This window comes from Manis pentadactyla, chromosome 10 (genome assembly GCF_030020395.1).
Source record: "Manis pentadactyla isolate mManPen7 chromosome 10, mManPen7.hap1, whole genome shotgun sequence".
Classification (NCBI taxonomy): Eukaryota; Metazoa; Chordata; class Mammalia; order Pholidota; family Manidae; genus Manis; species Manis pentadactyla.
In genome coordinates this window covers 83,537,412-83,560,108 of record NC_080028.1, presented here as the reverse complement: position 1 = coordinate 83,560,108, position 22,697 = coordinate 83,537,412, and the positions used below count along the sequence as shown (strand labels likewise).

The following is a 22,697-nucleotide window of genomic DNA, read 5'->3' as shown; positions in this document are numbered from 1 at the left end:
CAGTTCCACGCCTCCTTTCCCTCCCTGCTCCATTTCTCTTCCTCCCACCAGTGAGCTGGGGTGGGGGAAGAGCTTGGGTCCCACCAGGCCACAGCTTTGGTACATTACCCTGTTCATGAGGTATATTCTTTTCTCCAGGTGTATGCAGTTTGGCGCAGTCCTCTTTCCTGTTGCTCTTTCAGAATTAATTGTATTATATGTGGTTTTAGGAGGAAGCCTCTGTCTCACCTCTCATGCCACCATCTTGAATCTCTGTTTGTCTACTTATTTTTTTAGATGAATCCTTCCTGACACAAAGAATGAGTGCATCCTTGTGATATCATTCCATGGTGCCCACTTTGATAGCTTATCCAGCATATGTGAACGGTGGATGTGGCTAACTTGGACAATTCAGGTGGAGACTGCATCCCTTTGATCGTTATATTGTTGTGTGCTCTGGAGAGTGACTATTCTTTCAGAGGAGGAAAATGAATAAAAGAAACAAAGTAAAAATAAACTAAACAAAGAAAAAAAGTTGCAGTTGATCAAGCATTTCAGTAAGATGTGTGCAGGCTGAAAAGGAAATTAAAGCCAGGTTCCCAAGGGACTTTAACATCAGTGTCCAGACCAGTCTACACAAAATTCTTTTTCAAGATGTGTTTGGCAAGATCGTCAGGATCTGAACTGAAGCTAACCCCTAAAATAAAGCTAACTGCAGAGGAGAAAGATAATGGCTGCCCAGATCAATTGTATCTGAGAGACTAAAAAGAAAGGCCATGTGTGGTGAAAATCTGGAGGAGAAGAGAATAAATATTTACTCAGGACCTGACATGTGCCACACCTGTGCCAGAAAGTTGACAAAAATTGGTTGGTCTCATTATCTCCAACTTACATGTGAAGAACCTGAAGTTCATAGGTCATGAAGCGAGTAGGGGCTGGAACCAGGCTTTAAGTCATGTCTCTCAGAAGACAACATTCTGTAGGTGAATTATTGGTACACTACTGTAGGTTTCTGACTTCAGAAATGACTAACTCATTTCGCAATATATATACATATGTCAAATTATTACATTGTATACCTGAAACTAATACAATGTTATATGTCAATTCCATTTCAATTTAAAAAATGATTAACAATGTATACTTACCTACCCTGAGTCTGGGTCTCCAGACCCATTCTAGTTACTGCCCTAGAGGTGTCCTAATCCACTGCTAGCCTGACAGTTTCAAACTAAGAGTGTTGATATATAAAGAACCTTACCCTTTGCGAAGAGGAAGAGTTTAATTTTTAAAGGATTTTGTTTTTTTCTAAACTGCAGTTCACAATAGGAAATAATATTTTATATTTTGACCAAGTACACACAATATAGAGTATTTAACTGAAACAGTATTTTAGGAAATAATATTAGCCTTTTTACATGAAATGCTCTCTGATTTTCTTTTCTATCCTACTTTTAAATATGCTGGTCTAGAGCTATTAAATTAATTTCATGGCCCAGTAGCAGGTTAAAACCTACAGTTTGCAAAACACTATCATTGAGGGTTTTGGTTGATTTGGAGACCTATTTTCCTCATATTACAAATGCAGAAATAAGAGGCTCCAGGGAATGAAGTGACTTAAGTTCACACAGCTAAGTGTTGGATGGAGGACCTCACCCCAGAATTCTGTCTTTATGTCCAGTATTCTTCCGAATACAGTTTCTCCAGAGGAATCGCAAATAAGAAACTAAAGAAAACCCAAATGCAGCCCTGTGAGAAGAGACACAGATGCATGAGAAGACGAAGGAGGGGCATTTATGGGCAGCCTCCTGGCAGCCTAGGCATTTATCAGGCCCTTATGGGATGCCTGCTCTGTGCCAGGTGGGGTGCAGGAGCTGAGATTCAGGATGGATAAGATGCAGTCCCTGCCTTGGAATGGGCTCCAGCTTTAGAAAAGCAGGCTGGCATGTAAACAGATAAATTGCAGTGCAGGGTAATTAGGACCATACATCATGTAAGAAGCACAGCTGGAGGCCGGAGAAAGGAGCAATGAATTCTGTTTGAAGTGGAGGGGCTAGGAAGAAAAGAGACCTGGGGAATGTGAGGTAAGGCTCTGGGGTGGGTGCAGGGAGGTGGTGGTGGGTCCAGGGAGGGTGTGGTGGGTGCAGGGGGTGTGGTGGATGCAAGGGGAGGCAGTGGACTTGAGGATGGGCTGATGTCTTTTTTTTTTTTTAGCTTTGATTGATATACACTCTTATGAAGGTTTCACATGAAAAAACAATGCGGTTACTACATTCACCCACATTATCAAGTCCCTACCCATACCCCAATGCAGTCACTGTCCATCAGTGCAGCAAGTTGGATGGGCTGATGTATTGAGGAGGAGAGCATTTTAGGCCGCTGAAGCAGGTCAACAAACTGTAGGGCACTGTAGAGGCTGGTCTGTGAGGCTGGGGATAGGAGGGGAGGGAGTGGAGCGACTGTCTTTGTGACTTACTGAAGTCACTTCTCACTAGATTTTAGTTTATGCATTGGAACAGCGACAGGTGAACAGAAAAGCAATATTCACATTTGTTTTGCAGTAAAACCCTTTGTTGAAATGAACTGCCATGGAGTCCCAGTGTGTAAATGAGGAGGTAGAGAATTTTTTTTCCTTAACAGGAAGCAGATGTGTCATTGTTTAGAAATATATTTTGAAAGATCCTTGATGGGGTGAAGGAGCAGATTCTCATCCTTAGAATTTGCGCCAAGACCTTGAGAAGAGGATGAGCTGCTTTGTCAGAGAGACGGAGTAGCTCTCAAGCCATCCAGACCAGGAGGACAGAGGCGCCAGAGAAATGGGAAAGGTTCACACACTCCTGCTACCTCTCGCCCAGCCCCAAGCCCATTCTCCACAGAATCCAGAGCAAATAAGCCTTTGAACAGGCAGAACCCTTTACTGGCTTCCCTTATTCCCAGAAAGACTCCAAAGCCCTGACCTGGCCTCCCAGGCCCTGCACCATCTGCCCACAGGCTGCAGCTCCCACGGCTTCCTTCACAGCATAGTCTGACGCCTTGCTGTTTCTAATTCATCCCACACACCTCCCACTCAGGGATTTGGTGCCTGAGCCCTCTGCCTGGCACTCTTCACCCAAGTATCTGAGTCTCCATCATTCAGTCAGGTCTCGTGGCAGATGCTACGGAGCAGAACCATCTACTCTCACTGCGGGCTTACTGCCTCAGAGTAAGTTACTGCTCTGTGCCAATGGGGAGGCACATCGCCTGCCTCTCCTGCTGGACTGGAGGCCCCCAGAGGTGGGGCTTGACTCTTCCTCCTCTTTGCAGCTCCCCAGCATCTAGAACAGTGCCTCCAATGTAGAGATGCTCTATAACCGTCTGTTGAGTGAGTTGCTTTGCCAGGGGGGCAGAGGAGGTAAGCTGCTTGGCAGTAGTGGAAAGCTCGATGGCTTTGGACTTTAACTGCCTCAGGGTCTGGCGCCAGAAGGCCCTCAGCCAGCCCCTGGGTGAAATGTGGGACAGTTCAGACAGGAGCTAATGAGGAGAAGCAGAGCTGGGACCAAAGGCCCCCTGCCCCTTGGTCCTCCTTCCTTCTGGCAAACCCTGGATGTCCCTTCATTAGCTAGTTGATAGCCTTCCTTGTCTCTGAGTTCCACAGAGGATGCATGCTGAGACCGAACCCCCGCTCCCCTCCCCTACACACAAGAGGGAAGGCATCTCTTGCCGTCTAAGAGAGGACTGAGGTCTGCTGTGGGGAACACAGGGACCAGTGTGTCAGCATGAAAGAGACTGGGTTTCTTCATGTGTGGGGTCAGTGTGTCAGTGAACCTTTGACAAGTGTGTGAGCCTCTGTTCTGAAGGTCCTAGAGGTATCTGATATGGAAATGGGAGGGCCTTCCTCCAAGGTGTTCACCTGGGACCTCTCTGACCTGCCATCTTAGCTTTCTGTGTTTGGTGACACACTGTGTAATAGGTTCCTAATAAGGAAGAGGAACCTTTGGAGAGATGGAGAGACAAAGAAGAGAAGAGGCAGAGGGGAAAAGGCACAGAGGGGATATAAAGAAAAAACCTCAGAGAAGGAGCTGCAGGGGAAAGATCAAGACAGAAAGGGAAAGATGAATCCTGGAAGAGAAGGGCCTACAAAGGGAAGAAATGGATGACATCAGCCCTAGCAAGTTTCAGACCCACAGGAAGAAGTGATAGTCCTGTGTATGCTACAGCCCCAGGGGGATTCAGCCATTGTGCCCAGGAGTCCTGAGGATTCTGAGCCCAGAACTGCTTATTACTCTCTGGGAGAGGACTTATTACTCTCTTACTGCCTCAGCTTCCCACTTGCCTGCTGGACTGACTCTGTCTGTTCCCAAGAGGGGGGATCAGTGTCCACCTGCAGCCCCATGTCACCCTTCTCAGAGAGAAAAGGTTCCAGAAGAGTCTGTGGATTGATGATGGAGAGCTGAAAAGAAGCAAGTACAGCAAAATATTAACCATGGTAAAACCTACATGGTGGGCATATGGGTGTTCACTGTACAATTCTTCAGATTTTCTATATGTTCGAATTTTTTTCATACAAACTATCGGGAGAGAGAAAAAATATATCTGGCAAATAATTGGCACTCCTAAGTATAAGGTGTAGGGAGTGTAACCCTTTTCTAGGATAATCAATATTTTAAATACATGGAGATGGCAGTGGTTATCCCGAAAGATGAAAGATTGTAGGTGAGAGCATCTGAGAATCCAAATAGGGGAGGAGAACCCTAGACCACACCCAGAGGTGATTAATAATTTTACCCACCCAAAGCTGCTGGTCCCTTGGTTGGTGATCTTTTCTCAAGATTATTCTGCCTCCCCTGAGATCTAGGCCTTGGCCCAGAGCAGACCCCACTCTGCCACCTGTAACCCTTGGGGAGGGGCAGCGATAATATGTTCCACACTCTGCCTGACAACTGACCCTAAGAGGTTGATCATGTTAGCTCAGGAGGTGAGGTTCACACAATTAAAAGGAGGGGCAGGGCTTAGACCTGGTATAAAAGTGCTGGAAGTTTCTGGGGAGTTACTTTGCGCCTGAAACTGACAGGTGAGGGGTGACAGAGGCATGTGCTTAGGGGTGACAGGTATGCCTGGATTTACATTTGGGGGAATTCAAGCTGAGCTGCAGAATAACTTGCCTGGATTGAGTGGCAGGGGAGACTAGGTGTCAGCAAACAGGAGCATTGGGATCTGAGCTAGTCTTGGGATAAAGCTATCTTGGTCTCAGCTGAAGGACTGGGGACATTTGGGGGGCTCAGGGGAATGGATATAGCTAGATTTGTGTTAGTGGAGAAAGAATTGTGTCAAATATACCAGGTGCCTGGGATCTACTATCTTGAGATGGTCTCAAGTCCTGGACCTTCTCAGTCTGTCCTGCCTCCCCAAGGACTGCTGGAACACTGGTCTCTTCCATTACCACATTCACTCCTCGGGTGGCACAGAGACACACCTCTAAAATGCTCCTTTCCTTTTGATCTGAAACCAAGGCAAAGTTAATTAAAAATTTATGCTATGCCCCTGATGCCCCGCAAACTGGGCCAGTCTGCCACAAGCTGGCTTTAGTTAGGTCTTGCTCCACTCCTGGTTTGGTATGCTCGACCATCTCTAAGATTTGGGGGTCTCCTCCACTTCTGTAGAAAACTCCTTTCCTGCTTTGCACCAGGAGGGAATAGGGCTTAACAGAGCTCAGTCCAGACAGAGGACTGGGACTGATCCAGTTTGAGGTAGAAGCAGAGGGTTGGCCACAGCCAGACCAGAGAAAGGCAGAGGGGTTAAGGACACAGAACATGGCATCTGTGAGGAACAGACTGGAGACTGTGGATAATCCTTTCTAAGCCCAAGGCTGGGTTGGTTAGGTCTGGTTTGACAGACCAAGAAGCCTGAACCTCAACTGGAGGTCAGGGATGCGTGGGTAAGCGAAGTTCAGAAGAAAAAGGGTAAACCTGCACTTTCTCCTTTCTTCCCCCTCCAGCCCCAGAATGTTGACCATTGCTCTTCTTGCCCTTTTGTGTGCGTCAGCCTCTGCCAGTGCCAGTAAGTGAGAAGCCAGGAGCCTGGCATTAGAGTCATGGGAAGGCAGCTACCTGCACTGCTGGCAGCCAAGGTTTCAGAGGATGGCTTGGGATGGTGGGAAGTGAATTGTAGGAGAAATGGGGTGGTGGGGAGAAACTGAGCTCTCAGGGGATTTCTCCCTTCAATTGGTCCTTTCCCCTCCAGTTCAGGCTAGGTCATCCTCCTACAATGGGGAGTATGGTGGTGGTGGAGGAGAGCGATTCTCCCATTCTGGCAACCAGATGGATGGCCCCATCACCGCCATCCGTATCCGAGTCAACAGATACTACATTGTAGGGTAAGTTTCTGTGGTTTGGGAACCCTCTAGGATCCTACTGAATCAGGAAATTCTCTGTCACTTTGGGTCACACATGTTTCCACCAACAAGCCCCAGAGATAACATCATATGTGAAAGTTGTCAGAGACCTGGATTTGAGACCTGTGCTGCTGCTACCCCTACAACCCAACACGTGCCCTTGGGTCAGCCATATACCATGACTCTCAGGAGCCTGGAAGTTGCCATTTAACCATCTCCCAAGATTCGGATCCCTTCTGGCACCTTCCAGATGCATAAGGCTTTTGCAAAATTTGGTCCTTCTGATCCTAGATCTGCATCCTTGGACAGCACGGACAAGTCCCTTCCCTCGTGGGAGCCATTCAAATGTTTGAAAAATCTCTTTGCTTCTTTCAAGTGGGTGTGGGGGCACAATGGGAGTCTAGACTTCATGTTCAAGCTATATTACTTGCTGTCTGGGACACTCTGGTTAAGTTGTTTCCACCTGTGAGCCTATTTGTCAACAAAGTGAGTTGAAGTTCCCTGCATGACCTCCAAGGGCTCACCCAACCCTCACATACTGTGGGACTAACAGGAGACTTGTCATCCCTGTTGCTGGCATGGAGGTCTCACCATCTAGGCCAAAGGGGGTCTGAATTCTGATCACCATGCTCAGTGCCTCCTTTCTTCCCTCCTCACACTGCCCCCAGGCTCCAGGTGCGCTATGGCAAGGTGTGGAGCGACTATGTGGGTGGCACCCAGGGAGACCTGGAGGAGATCTTCCTGCACCCTGGGGAATCCGTGATCCAGGTGTCTGGCAAGTACAAGTACTACCTGAGGAAGCTGGTTTTCGTGACTGACAAGGGCCGCTACCTGCCCTTTGGGAAAGACACAGGCACAAGTTTCAATGCTGTCCCCTTGTATCCCAACACGGTGCTCCGATTCATCAGTGGCCGAGCAGGCTCCCTCATCAATGCCATTGGCCTGCACTGGGACGTCTACCCCAGTGACTGCAGCAGCTGCTGAGCCCCGCCTCCTCAACAGGGCACTGCCGTGGGGGTGTGACAGCCCCCTTACCACTAACCCCACATGGCTCAGTACAAAAAAATAAAAGAATGTGGCTAAAGCTAGTGTGTATGTGGGTGTCTGCAGCTTGGATCCGCTTCCTGACTCTAGGTATGGATGTGCAAATCTCATTTCTAGCTATCTGTTGGACATCACTCTGGGGAATAGTGGGAGGAAGAGGGAGAGAGGTGTAAAGTCCTGAGCTTCTCTCCCTAATTTATCAAGAGCTGATAAGATGTTGGCTTGCACTAACTCTTTTTTCAAGGATAGGTCCTATGAGTATTTACCCAAACTGGAGTTTTGAGGCTCAGGGTAAGGCCGAGTTAGGGCTTATCTCCAAAACCCAAGATGTTCCACTCTCCAGCCTTTTTCTCCCTCCCCTTGAGATAGTGCCTCTCCACCAACATGCTGTCACCCTACTCTCTCGACCTTGATCCACCTGCTATATGTAGATGGCTTGAGCCATTGTCCTTTGTTCTTTCCCAGAATCCATATGACTCCTGAAGTGTAGTCTAGGTTTGTGCCAATTATCTGCCAATTACCCCAGCCTAGTTCCTCCCCATCTTTACCCATAAGCCCTGGTGTCCTTGCTAGTTCTCTCAGAACTGGGGTTCTTTCGTTAGGAAGCCACCACCTCCTCAACAGCTTCTACTCCGTCAATACCATCATCAACCAAGGGCATTCCGAGGAAGGACGATTTCCGCTGTCAGTTTCCGTGAACATAAGGGGTTGGCTAGTGTTCAGGGGAAGCATTAGAATGACTGGATAGATTCATCAAGGATATAAAATTGCTTTGAAATGGTTCTTTGAACTCTAGTCCCCAGTCCTAAAATTTTGACCTTTTCTTTTTCTTTTTTTTTTTTTTGGTGGTAGCAGTGGCATGGGGGGAGTTACTCATTGCTCCCAAAAGATTTATTCATATCACAGAGAATGCAAGAGTCATGTTTCTTCCCAATTGGACAAAGATAATAGCATGTACATGTAATTTTATTTTAAAAATTAGCACAATAGAGACAAAATCATAACTAGCCTGTTTTTATGACAATTCCTTTATTTCTCTCAATCAATTCCATTGAATGGGATATTGTTACTATAATTAATTTTTTTGTTGAGGTATGAACCACATAACATCAAATTCAGCCTTTTACAGTATGCCATTTCAGTGGCTTTTATAATGATAGATTGTGCATCCATCACCGATCTAATTCCAGAATGCTTTCATCACCTCAAAAAGAAACCTATACCTGTTAAGCAGCACCCTGATTCTCCTCCCTCCCAGCCCCTGGGAATCACTCATCTACTTTCTCTCTCCATGAATTTGCCTGTTCTGGCCATTTCATATAGATGGACTCATACAATAATGTGGCCTTTTGTGTCTAGCTTCTTCCACTTAACATAATGTTTTTAAGGTTCATCCATGTTGTAGAATGCAGGAGTACTTAAGTCCTTTTTATGGCTGACTCTGATAGACTTTTGATAAATCAGATACCTGGGCACCTTTAGGACAGTCTTTAAGCCAGTGGTTTTCACTACCCGTGCACACTGAAGCATTGCCACACCTAAGAGGCAGCCACAGCAGAAGTGGGCTAAGTGATGTCACCCCTGGCTTTTGTCTAGTCCACATATTGGGCTTTTGCAGAAGATTTTTTTTAAAGAAATATTTTCTTTCTTTAAAAAACGAAGTTTTAAAATTGCTGAATTGAGCTAATCACACATTTATAAACATTCCCTGGTAAGTGCCAGGAATATCCTCTAGCCAAATGGTTTTATTGGTACTATAATAAAGGTGTGTTTCATAGAAAACTAAAGTTGCCCAAAGAAGGAGCAACTTTCTCTGGGGATGTCAAGGAAGATTTTGTGAAGGAAGGTGTGTACATATATGTGTGAATGTGTGTGTATGTGGGGAGCAGTACTGGGCTCAGTGCCCAGCTTATGCAGAAATATGAAGATATGAAAATTACAAGTTGTTCAGTACAAAAAATGCAAAGTACAATTGGGCAAAAGATGAAGCCTCATGGAAAGGCAGGCATCATGAATGTTCTGCTAAACTATTTTAACTTTATCTTAGGGGCTACAGGAAGCCACTGAACCAAAATTTTGCCCAGGAGATTGATAAGATTTATGAGAAAATCATTTTTCTGACATAAGTGGGGAAAATGGAGTGAAGGTACAGCAGGACGAGATAAGAAAATAGTTAAGAAACTAAGTCTAGATCAGAAATGATGAATGTCTGTACAAAGGCAATAACATGAGGAAGAGAGCAAAGGGATGAATTTGAGAGATTTCAAGGGGAAGGTAGACTCAGAAGAACTTGATAACTGAAATGTGTGGGGTAGTAAAGGAAGGGAGTTTAGAAGTATTATCATGTCTGTAGCATGGGCAACTAGGAAGAGAGGATTATCTCTAAGATGGGGACTTCACAAGGAAACATTAACTAGTTCTTGGAGCCAAGGGATTTTGTTGTATTTGTGGTACATCCTGGTTGAGATACAACATTTGGCAGAGGGATATTTGGGAATAAAGCTTTGATGTACGTTTGAGGTAAGGATTAGATCCAGGACTCAGCAGCACATAGACAATGAAGTTTAAGTGATGGGCATAGACATCACCCAGGAAAACTATGGCTATATTGGGTAACACTAACTTTTGATGGTTGCGCCAAAGAAGAGGCTTTAAAGAAATAGAAAAAGCAATCGTCTGGGAAGTAAAGGGGATTAGGAGGGATTATACTCAAAGGAAAGACAGAAATTGAAGTCAATAAAAGGATGGCTCCAGTTTCCTTGACTTGGCAATCAGAAGGTCATTAATTACTTTGACAAAATTTCAGTAGATTTTGGGAAAGCTGGAGCCGGTATCCAACTGATTGAGGAATGAATGGAAAGTGAGGAAATACAGGCAGCAAGAGTTGATATTTCAAGATGTTTGGTTCTAGATAGCCAGAAAATAAGCTAGTAAATCATAGTTACGGAAGAATGAATGTAAGGAAGGTTTTGTTTTTCTTTTTCTAGACAAGAGAAACATGAACATGTTAATATGATGAAAAGAAGGAGTAGAGTAAGAGGGTGAGATTCAGGAAAGAAGAGATAATTGATGGAACAAGGTCTGAGAAGAGTATGGGGAGGACTTTTTTCAGAGTAGGAAAGTTTAAGAAAGAAAGGAAGAAAATAAAGATGAGTGAAGGTATAGGTTAGTTTGTATGGGAAGTAGGGAGGGAATTAATACCTAACCTTTACTAGTTCAGTTACATGAGTAAAGAAAGTTACTTGCTGTATCAGTCAGAGTCTACCACAGAAAGAACCAGTAGGAGATATACATACATATACACAGAAAGAGATTTATTGAAAAGAATTGGCTATGCAACCATGGAAGCTGCTGAGACAAATCTGAAATCTGTAGGGCAGGTTGGCAGCCTGGAAACCCTAGGCAGAAGGGGGTGCTGCATTCGATAGGTGGAATTTCTTCCTCAGGGAAACCTGTTTTGGTCTTTTTTCCCTTCTGCAAATTAATTTATTAGGTTATTGAAATGTATGCTTTTAGTAACTTCATTTTCTTTTCTAAAATATTTCTTCCAGTTTTAGTGACATATAGGCAACAAAGTTGTAAGGTATTTAAAATGTACAATGTGGTGATTTGATATATGTATATATTGCAAAAGAATTTCCACAATCAAGTTTAACACATCCACCATCTCACATAGTTAAATAAAAAACAATTTTTTTTTTGGTGAAAATCCTTAAGATCTACTCTCTTAGCAAATTTCATTTATGCAATTCAGTACTATCAACAACAGTCATCATGCTATGCATTAGATCCTCAGAACTTACCTTCTAGCCAAAAGTCTGTATCAAAATCTTTCCATTTCCCACACATTCTAGCTCATGTCAATCACCCTTCTACTGTTTCCTTTAATGAGTTCAACCTTTAATTTTAGATTCCACTTATCAGTGATACCATGAAGTACTGGTTTTGTTCTTAAAACCTTTCAACTGAATGGATGAGGCCTACCCAAATTATCCAGAATAATGTTGTTTACTAAAGTCAAATGATTGTAATTGGAATTACATCTACAAAGTATTTTTTTTAATTTTTATTAAGGTATTATTGATATATACTCTTATGAAGGTTTCACATGAAAAAACAATGTGTATGTTCCATCAGTGTAGTAAGATGCCACAGATTCACTGTTTGCCTTCTCTCTGCTACACTGTTTTCCCTGTGATTCCCCACACCATGTGTACTAAACATAATACCCCTCAATCCCCATCTCCCTCCCTCCCCACCCGCCCTTCCACACCCCTCCCCTTTGGTAACCACTAGTCCCTTCTTGGAGTCTGTGAGTCTGCTGCTATTTTGTTCCTTCAGTCTTGCTTTGTTGTTATACTCCACAAATGAGGGAAATAAAATCATTTAGCACTTTTCTTTCTCCACCTGGCTTATTTTACTTAGCTTAATATCCTCCAGCTCCATACATGTTGTTGCAAATGGTAGGATTTGTTTCTCTCTTATGGCTGAATAGTATTCCATTGTGTATATGTACCACCTCTTCTTTATCCATTCATCTACTGATGGACACTTAGGTTGCTTCCATATCTTGGCTATTGTAAAAAGTGCTGCTGTAAACACAGGGGTGCATATGTCTTTTTGAATCTGAGAAGTTGTATTCTTCGGGTAAATTCCAAGGAGTGGGATTTGTGGGTCAAATGGTATTTCTATTTTTAGTGTTCTGAGGAACCTCCATATTGCTTTCCACAATGGTTGAACTAGCTTACATTCCCACCAGCAGTGTAGGAGGGTTCCCCTTTCTCCGCATCCTCACTAGCATTTGTTGTTCTTAGTCTTTTCGATGCTGGCCATCCTTAGGATTGTGAGGTGATATCTCATTGTGGTTTTAATTTGCATTTCCCTGATGATTAGTGATGTGGAGCATCTTTTCATGTGTCTGTTGGCCATCTGAATTTCTTCTTTGGAGAACTGTCTCTTCATATCCTCTGCCCATTTGTTAATTGGGTTATTTGCTTTTGGGTGTTGAGGCATGTAAGTTCTTTATGTATTATGGACGTTAACCCCTTGTCAGATATGTCATTTACAAATATATTCTCCCATAATGTAGGATGCCATTTTGTTCTGTTGATGGTTTCCTTTGCCACACAGAAACTTTTTAGTTTGATGGAGTCCCATGAGTTCATTTTTGCTTTTGTTTCCCTTTCTTGAGGAGATGCGTTCAGGAAGAAGTTGATCATGCTTATAGTCAGGAGACTTTTGTCTATGTTGTATTCTGTGAGTTTTATGGTTTCATGAGTTACATTTAGGTCTTTGGTCCATTTCAAGTTTACTTTTGTGTATGGGGTTAAACAATAATCCACTTTCATTCTCTTGCATGTAGCTGTCCAGTTTTGCCAACACCAGCTATTGAAGAGGCTCTCATTTCCCCATTGTATGTTCATGGCTCCTTTATCATATATTAATTGATCACATATGGTTGGGTTTATATCAGGGCTCTCCAGTCTGTTCCATTGGTCTATGGGTCTGTTCTTGTGCCAGTACCAAATTGTCTTGATTACTGTGGTTTTGTAGTAGAGCTTGAAGTTGGGAAGGGAGATACCCCCTGCTTTATTCTTCCTTCTCAGGATTGCTTTGGCTATTTGGGGTCTTTTGTTGTTCCATATGAATTTTAGAATGACTTTCTCTAGTTTGTTGAAGAATGTTGTTGGTATTTTTATAGGGATTGCATTGAATCTGTAGATTGCTTTAGACAGAATGGCCATTTTGACAATATTAATTTTCCTATTCATGAGCATGGGATGTGTTCCGATTTATTGGTATATGTCTCTCATGAGTGTCTTGTAGTTTACAGAGTATAGGCCTTTCACTTCCTTGGTTAGGTTTATTCCTGGGTATTTTATTCTTTTTGATGCAATTGTGAATGCTTCCATTTCTTGGCTATTGTAAATAGTGCTGCAATAATGTTTACCTGATTTCTCTCTCTGCTAGTTCATTGTTAGTGTATAGGAATGCCAGATTTCTGTGTATTAATTTTGTATCCTGCAACTTTGCTGAATTCAGATATTAGATCTAGTAGTTTTGGAGTGGATTCTTTAGGGTTTCTTGTGTACAATACCATGTCATCTGCAAGCAGGAACAGTTTAAGTTCTTCCTTGCCAGTTTGGATGCCTTTTATTTCTTTGTGTGTCTGATTGCTGCAGCAAGGACCTCCAGGACTATGTTGAATAGAAGTGCAGAAAGTAGGCATCCTTGTTTTATTCTCGATCTTAAAGGAAAAGCTTTCAGCTTCTTGCTGTTGAGTATAATGTTGGCTGTTGGTTTGTCATATATGGCCTTTATTATGTTGAGGTACTTGTTCTCTATACCAATTTTGTTGAGAGATTTTATCAGGAATGGATGTTGAATTTTGTTGAATGCTTTTTTTTCCTACTCTGATTTATTTATTTATTTTTAATTCATTTTGTTATCATTAATCTACAATTACATGAAGAACACTATGTTTACTAGACTCCCACTTCACCAAGACCCCCCACAAACCCCATTATAGTCACTGTCCATCAGCGTAGTAAGATGCTGTAAAATCACTACTTGTCTTCTCTGTGTTGCACAGCCCACTCTATGCCCCCCCAAATTATACATGCTAATCATAAGGCCCCCTTTATTTTTCCCTGCCCTTATCCCTCCCTTCCCACACACCCTCCCCAGTCCCTTTCCCTTTGGTAACTGTTAGTCCATTCTTGGGTTCTGTGATTCTGCTGCTGTTTTGTTCCTTCAGTTTTTCTTTGTTCTTATACTCCACATATGAGTGAAATCATGTGGTACTTCTCTTTCTCCGCCTGGCTTATTTCACTGAGCATAATACCCTCTAGCTTCATCCATGTTGTTGCAAGTGGTAGGATTTGTTTACTTCTTATGGCTGAATAATATTCCATTGTGCATATGTATCATATCTTCTTTATCCAGTCATCTACTGATGGACACTTAGGTTGCTTCCATTTCTTGGCTATTGTAAATAGTGCTGCAATAAACATATGGGAGCATCTGTCTTTTTCAAACTGGGCTGCTGCACTCTTAGGGTAAATTCCTAGAAGTGGAATTCCTGGGTCAAATGGTATTTCTATTTTGAGCTTTTTTTAGGAACCTCCATACTGCTTTCCACAATGGTTGAACTAATTTACATTCCCACCAGCAGTGTATGAGGGTTCCCCTTTCTCCACATCCTCGCCAACATTTGTTGTTTGTCTTTTGGATGGTGGCGATCCTTAACTGGTGTGAGGTGATACCTCATTGTGGTTTTAATTTGCATTTCTCTGATGACTAGTGATGTGGAGCATCTTTTCATGTGTCTGTTGGCCATCTGAATTTCTTCTTTGGAGAATTGTCTGTTCAGCTCCTCTGCCCATTTTTTAATTGGATTATTTGCTTTTTGTTTGTTGAGGTGCATGAGCTCTTTATATATTTTGGATGTCAAACCTTTGTCAGATCTGTCATTTATGAATATATTCTCCCATACTGTAGGGTACCTTTTTGTTCTATTGATGGTGTCCTTTGCTGTACAGAAGCTTTTCAGCTTGATATAGTCCCACTTGTTCACTTTTGCTTTTGTTTCCCTTGCCCAGGGAGATATGTTCATGAAGAAGTAGCTCATGTTTATGTCTAAAAGATTTTTGCCTATGTTTTTTTTCTAAGACTTTAATGGTTTCATGACTTACATTCAGGTCTTTGATCCATTTTGAATTTACTTTTGTGTATGGGGTTAGACAGTGATCCAGTTTCATTCTCTTACATGTAGCTGTCCAGTTTTGCCAGCACCATCTGTTGAAGAGATAGTCATTTCCCCATTGCATGTCCATAGCTCCTTCATCATATATTAATGGACCATATATGTTTGGGTTAATGTCTGGAGTCTCTATTCTATTCCGCTGGTCTGTGGCTCAGTTCTTGTGCCAGTACCAAACTGTCTTCATTACTGTGGCTTTGTAGTAGAGCTTGAAGTTGGGGAGCAAGATCCCCCCACTTTATTCTTCCTTCTCAGGATTTCTTTGGGTATTTGGGGTCTTGCTGTTTCTATATGAATTTTAGAACTATTTGTTCCAGTTCATTGAAGAATGCTGTTGGTAATTTGATAAGGATTGCATCGAATCTATATATTGCTTTGGACAGGATGGCCATTTTGACAATATTAATTCTTCCTAGCCAAGAGCATGGGTTGAGTTTTCATTTTAGTGTCCTCTTTAATTTCTCTTAAGAGTGTCTTATAGTTTTCAGGGTATAGGTTTTTCACTTCCTTGGTTAGGTTTATTCCTAAGTTTCTTATTCTTTTTGATGCAATTGTGAATGGAATTGTTCTCCTGACTTCTCTTTCTATTAGTTCATTGTTAGTGTATAGGAAAGCCACAGATTTCTGTGTGTTAATTTTGTATCCTGCAACTTTGCTGAATTCCGATATTAGTTCTAGTAGTTTTGGTGTGGAATCTTTAGGGTTTTTTATGTACAATATCATGTCATCTGCAAATAATGACAGTTTAACTTCTTCTTTACCAATCTGGATTCCTTGTATTTCTATGTTTTGTAAATTTGCCATGGCTAGGAACTCCAGTACTATGTTGAATAACAGTGGGGAGAGTGGGCATCCCTGTCTTGTTCCTGATCTCAGAGGAAAAGCTTTCAGCTTCTCACTGTTTAGTATGACCTTGGCTGTGGGTTTATCATATATGGCCTTTATTATGTTGAGGTACTTGCCCTCTATACCCACTTTGTTGAGAGTTTTTATCATGAATGGATGTTGAATTTTGTCGAATGCTTTTTCAGCATCTATGGAGATGATCATATGGTTTTTATCCTTCTTTTTGTTGATGTGGTGGATGATGTTGATGGATTTTCGAATGTTGTACCATCCTTGCATCCCTGAAATGAATCCCACTTGGTCATGGTGTATGGTCCTTTTGATGTATTTTTGAATTCGGTTTGCTAATATTTTGTTGAGTATTTTTGCATCTACGTTCATCAGGGATATTGGTCTGTAATTTTCTTTTTTGGTGGGGTCTTTGCCTGGTTTTGGTATTAGGGTGATGTTGGCTTCATAGAATGAGTTTGGGAGAATTCCATCCTCTTCTGTTTTTTGGAAAATTTAAGGAGAATGGGTATTATGTCTTCTCTGTTTGTCTGATAAAATTCTGAGGTAACTTCTTCTGGCACGAGGGTTTTGTTCTTGGGTAGTTTTTTGATTACTGCTTCAATTTCTTTGCTGGTAATTGGTTTGTTTAGATTTTGTGTTTCTTTCTTGGTCAGTCTTGGAAGGTTGTATTTTTCTAGGAAGTTGTCCATTTCTTCTAGGTTTTCCAGCTTGTTAGCATATAGGTTTTCATAGTATTCTCTAATAATTCTTTGTATTTCTGTGGGGTCCCTCATGATGATTCCTTTCTCGTTTCTGATTCTGTTGATTTGTGTTGATTCTCTTTTTCTCTTAATAAGTCTGGCTGGAGACTTATCTATTTTGTTAATTTTCTCAAAGAACCAGCTCTTGGTTTCATTGATTTTTTTCTATTGTTTTATTCTTCTCAATTTTATTTATTTCTTCTCTGATCTTTATTATGTCCCTCCTTCTGCTGACTTTAGGCTTCATTTCTTCTTCTTTTTCCAATTTCAATAATTGTGATATTAGACTATTCATTTGGGTTTGTTCTTCCTTCTTTACATATGACTGGTTTGCTATATACTTTCCTCTAAAGACTGCTTTTGCTGAGTCCCACAGAAGTTGGGGCTTTGTGTTGTTGTCATTTGTTTCCATATATTGCTCGATCTCTATTTTAATATGGTCATTAATCCATTGATTATTTAAGAGCATGTTGTTAAGCCTCCATGTGTTTGTGGGCCTTTTTGCTTTCTTTGTACAATTTGGTTCTAGTTTTATACCTTTGTGGTCTGAAAATTTGGTTGGTAGGTTTTCAATCTTTTTTAATTTACTGAGGCTCTTTTTGTGGCCTAGTATGTGGTCTATTCTGGAGAAGGTTCCATGTGCACTTGAGAAGAATGTGTATCCTGTTGCTTTTGGATGTAGAGTTCTATAGATGTCTGTTAGGTCCATCTGTTCTAGTGTGTTGTTCAGTGCCTCTGTGTCCTTACTTATTTTCTGTCTGGTGGATCTATCCTTTGGAGTGAGTGGTGTGTTGAAGTCTCCTAAAATGAATGCATTGCATTCTATTTCCCCCTTTAGTTCTGTTAGTATTTGTTTCACATATGCTGGTGCCCCTGTGTAGGGTGCATATATATTTATAATGGTTATATCCTCTTGTTGGACTGATCCCATTATCATTATGTAATGTTCTTCTTTATCTCTTGTGACTTTCTTTGTTTTGAAGTCTATTTTTTCTGATATTAGTACTGCAACACCTGCTTTTTTCTCCCTGTTCGCATGAAATATCTTTTTTCATCCCTTGACTTTTAGTCTGTGCATGTCTTTGAGTTTGAGGTGAGTCTCTTGTAAGCAGCATATAGATGGATCTTGTTTTTTTATCCATTCCGTGACTCTATGGCTTTTGATTGGTGCATTCAGTCCATTTACATTGAGGGTGATTATCGATAGGTATGTACTTATTGCCATTTCAGGCTTTAGATTCGTGGTTACCAAAGGTTCCAGGTTAATTTCCTTACTATCTAAGAGTTTAATTTAACTCACTTAGTATGCTGTTACAAACACAATCTAAAGTTTCTTTTCTGTTTCTCCTCCTTTTTCTTCCTCCTTCATTCTTTATATATTAGGCATCAAATTCTGTACCTTTTGTCTATCCCTTGGTTGACTTTGAGGATAGTTAATTTAATTTTTCATTTGCTTAGTAATTAGCTGTTCTACTTTCTTTTCTATGGTTTTATTACCTCTGGTGACAGCTATTCAACCTTAGGAACACTTCCATCTATAGCAGTCCCTCCAAAATACACTGTAGAGATGGTTTGTGGGAGGTGAATTCCCTCAGCTTTTGCTTATCTGGAAATTGTTTAATCCCTCCTTCAAATTTAAATGATAATCTTGCCAGATAAAGTAATCTTGGTTCCAGGCCCTTCTGCTTCATGACATTAAAAACATCATGCCACTCCCTTCTGGCCTGTAAGGTTTCTGCTGCGAAGTCTGATGTTAGCCTGATGGGCTTTCCTCTGTATGTGATCTTATTTCTCCCTCTGGCTGCTTTTAATAGTCTGTCCTTATCCTTGATCTTTGCCAGCTTTATTACTATATGTCTTGGTGTTGTCTTCCTTGGGTCCCTTGTGTTGGGAGATCTGTGGATCTCCATGGCCTGAGAGACTATCTCCTTCCCCAGATTGGGGGAGTTTTCAGTGACTACCTCTTCAAAGACACTTTCTATCCCTTTCTTTCTCTTCTTTTTCTTCTGGTATCCCTATAATGCAAATATTGTTCCTTTTGGATTGGTCACACAGTTCTCTCAATATTCTTTCATTCTTAGAGATCCTTTTTTCTCTTTGTGCTTCAGCTTCTTTGTATTCCTCTTCGCTAGTTTCTATTTCATTTATCAATTCCTCCACTGTATCCAACCTACTTTTAATACCCTCCATCATGCTCTTCAATGATTGGATCTCTCACTTGAACTCATTCCTGAGTTCTTGGATGTCTTTCTGTACCTCCATTAGCATGTTGATGGTTTTCATTTTGAACTCCCTTTAGGCAGAGTCATGAAGTCCACATCATTTAAATCTTTCTTGGGAGTTGTATTAATAATTTTACTCTGGACCAGGTTCCTTTGGCGTTTGGTGTATGGTGCTCTATAGTGTCCCGAAGCTCTATTCTGGAGCTGCTCAGCCCTTGAAGCAATATCAGGGTTGGCAGGGGAGCAGTATTGGTGCCTGGGGGGAGGAAAGAGTTGTTCCCCACATCCTGGCTGCTGTGCCTGTCTCCACTGCCTGAACCAGTGGGCCGAGCACACAGATATAAGCTTTTGTCCCAGAGCAGCTGGATATGGATCCCTGCTTCCCAGAAGTGGCCGGAATCCCAGTCTCCCCAGGAACTCCGCCTGTTCCAGTTTTCCAACCCCGTAATCAGAAGAGTATGATGAAAGCACCATGAAATTTAGGTTTGTGCTCCCAGAGCAGATCTCCAAGCCAGGTATTCAGCAGTTCCAAGCCTTCCACTCCCTCCCTGCTCAGTTTCTCTTTCTCCCACCGGTAAGCTGGGGTAGGGGAAGGGCTTGGGTCCTGCCAAGCCACCCCTCTGGTATGTTACCCTGTTCGGTGAGGTCTGCTCTTTCCTCCAGGTGTATGCAGTCTGGCACCATCCTCTTTCCTGTTGCTCTCTCAGGATTAGTTGCGCCAGCTATATTTTCTAATTGTATCCAGTTTTAGGAGGAAGCCTCTGTCTCGCCTCTCACGCCGCCATCTTTCTCTGTCGAATGCTTTTTCAGCATCTATGGAGATGATCATGTGGCTTTTGTCCTTCCTTTTGCTGATGTGGTGGATGATGTTGATGGATTTTTGAATGTTGTACCATCCTTGCATCCCTGGAATAAATCGTACTTGATCATGATGGATGATCTTTTTGATGTGTTCTTGAATTTGGTTTGCTAATATTTTGTTGAGTATTTTTGCATCTATGTTCATCAGGGATATTGGTCTATAGTTTTCTTTTTTTGTGGTGTCTTTGCCTGATTTTGGTGTTAGAGTGATACCGACCTCATAGAATGAGTTTGGAAGTATTCCCTCTTCTTCTACTCTTTGGATCACTTTCAGGCAGATGGGTATTAGGTCATCACTAAATGTTTGATGAAATTCCACGGTGAAGCCATCTGGTCCAGGGATTTTTGTTCTTAGGTAGGTTTTTGATTACTAGTTCAATTTTATTCCTGGTAATTGGACTATTCAGATTTTCTGTTTCTTTCTGGGTCAGACTTGGAAGGTTGTGTTTTTCTAGAAAGTTGTGCATGTTTTATAGGTTATCCAGTTTGTTAGCATATAATTTTTCATAGTATTCTCTCATAATTCTTTGTATTTCTGTGTTGTCTGTAGTGATTTTTCCTTTCTCATTTCTAATTCTGTTTATGTGAGTAGACTCTCTTCTTGATAATTCTGGCTAGGGGTTTATCTATTTTGTTTATTTTCTCAAAGAACCAGCTCCTACTTTCATTGATTCTTTCTATTGCTTTATTCTTCTCAATTTTATTTATTCATGCTCTAATCTTTATTATGTCCCTCCTTCTACTGACTTTGGGCCTCATTTGTTCTTCTTTTTCTAGTTTCATTAATTGTGAGTTTAGACTGTTCCTATGGGATTGTTTTTCTTTCCTGAGGTAGGCCTGTATTGCAATATATTTTCCTCTTAGCAGGGCTTTCACTGCATCCCACAGATTTTGCAGTGTTGAATTATTGTTGTCATTTGTCTCCATATATTGCTTGATCTCTATTTTTGTTTGGTTATTGATCCATTGGTTATTTAGGAGCATGTTGTGAAGCCTCCATATGTTTGTTGGATTTTTCATTTTCTTTGCATAATTTATTTCTAGTTTCATACCTTTGTGGTCTGAGAAACTGGTTGGTACAACTTCAATCTTTTTGAATTTACCAAGGCTCTTTTTGTGGCCTAGGATATGATCTATTCTTGAAAATGTTCCATGTGCACTCGAGAAGAATGTGTAGTCTGCTGCTTTTGGGTGTAGAGTTCTGTAGATGTCTGTTAGGTCCATCTGTTCTAATGTGTTGTTCAGTGCCTCTGTCTCCTTACTTATTTTCTGTCTGGGTAATCTGTCCTTCAGAGTGAGTGGAGTGTTGAAGTCTCCTAGAATGAATGCATTGCATTCTATTTCCCCTTTTAAGTCTGTTAATATTTGTTTCACATATGTGGGTGCTCCTGTGTCAGGCATATAGATATTTATAATGGGTATATCTTCTTGTTGGATTGACCCTTTTATCATTATGTAATGTACTTCTTTCTCTCTTGTGACTTTCTTTGTTTTGAAGTCTATTTTGTGTGATACAAGTACTGCAACTCCCGCTTTTTTCTCCCTCTTAGTTGCATGAAATATCTTTTTCCATCCCTTCACTTTTAGTCTGTGTATCTCTTTGGGTTTAAAGTGAGTCTCTTGTAGGCAGCATATAGATTGGTCTTGTTTTTTTATCCATTCAGTGACTCTATGTGTTTTGATTGGTGCATTCAGTCCATTTACATTTAGGGTGATTATTTAAAGATATGTACTTATTGCCATTGCAGGCTTTAGATTCGTGGTTATCAAAGGTTCAAGGTTAACTTCCTTACTATCTAAGAGTCTAACTTAACTCACTTAATATGCTGTTACAAACACAATCTAAAGGTTCTTTTTTTTCTCATCCTTTTTCTCCCTCCTCCATTCTTTATATATTAGGCATCGTATTCTGTACTCTTTGTCTATCCCTTGATTGACTTTGGGGATAGTTAATTTAATTTTTCATTTGCTTAGTAATTAGCTGTTCTACTTTCTTTTCTGTGGTTTTATTACCTCTGGTGACAGCTATTCAACCTTAGGAACACTTGCATCTATAGCAGTCCCTCCAAAATAGACTGTAGAGATGGTTTTTGGGAGGTAAATTCTCTCAGCTTTTGCTTATCTGGAAATTGTTTAATCCCTCCTTCAAATTTAAATGATTATCTTGCCTGATAAAATAATCTTGGTTCAAGGCCCTTCTACTTCATGACATTAAATACATCATGCCAGTCCCTTCTGGCCTGTAAAGTTTCTGTTGAGAAGTCTCATGATAGCCTGATGGGCTTTCCTTTGTATGTGATCTTATTTCTGTCTCTGGCTGCTTTTAACAGTCTGTCCTTATCCTTGATCTTTGCCATTTTAATTACTATATGTCTTGGTGTTGTCTTCCTTGGGTCCGTTTGCTGGGAGAGCTGTGGATCTCCATGGCCTGAGAGACTAGCTCCTTCTTCAGATTGGGGAAGTTTTCGGCAATTGCCTCCTCAAAAACACTTTCTATGCCTTCTTCTCTCTCTTCTTCTGGTACCCCTATAATGCAAATATTGTTCCGTTTGGATTGGTCACACAGTTCTCTCAATATTCTTTCATTCTTAGAGATCCTTTTTGATCTCTGTACCTCAGTTTCTTTGTATTCCTCTTCTCTAGTTTTTATTTCATTTATCATCTCCTCCACCATGTCTAATCTGCTTTTAATACCCTCCATTGTGCTTCTCAATGATAGAATCTCTGACCAGAATTCATTCCTGAGTTCTTGAATATCTTTCCATACCTCCATGAGCATGTTAATGATTTTTATTTTGAAATCCCCTTCAGAAAGATCCATGAGGTCGATGTAATTTAAATCTTTCTCAGGAGTTGTATTA

The 22,697-nt window shown here is 41.4% G+C and overlaps 1 protein-coding gene and 1 long non-coding RNA gene across 2 annotated transcripts in view; both read left to right on the top strand.

Annotated features, from left to right (window-relative positions):
• Nucleotides 1-22,697, top strand: part of LOC130679151 (uncharacterized) — a 38,275-nt gene that overhangs the window by 4,946 nt on the left and 10,632 nt on the right. The gene's annotated exons all lie outside the window — the stretch shown is intronic.
• Nucleotides 4,978-7,437, top strand: ZG16 (zymogen granule protein 16). The gene is made up of 4 exons (XM_036917689.2): nt 4,978-5,029; nt 5,954-6,015; nt 6,199-6,331; nt 7,018-7,437. The coding sequence occupies exons 2-4, from the start codon at nt 5,961-5,963 to the stop codon at nt 7,331-7,333; spliced, it is 504 nt and encodes a 167-aa protein (XP_036773584.2). The 5' UTR covers nt 4,978-5,029; nt 5,954-5,960; the 3' UTR covers nt 7,334-7,437.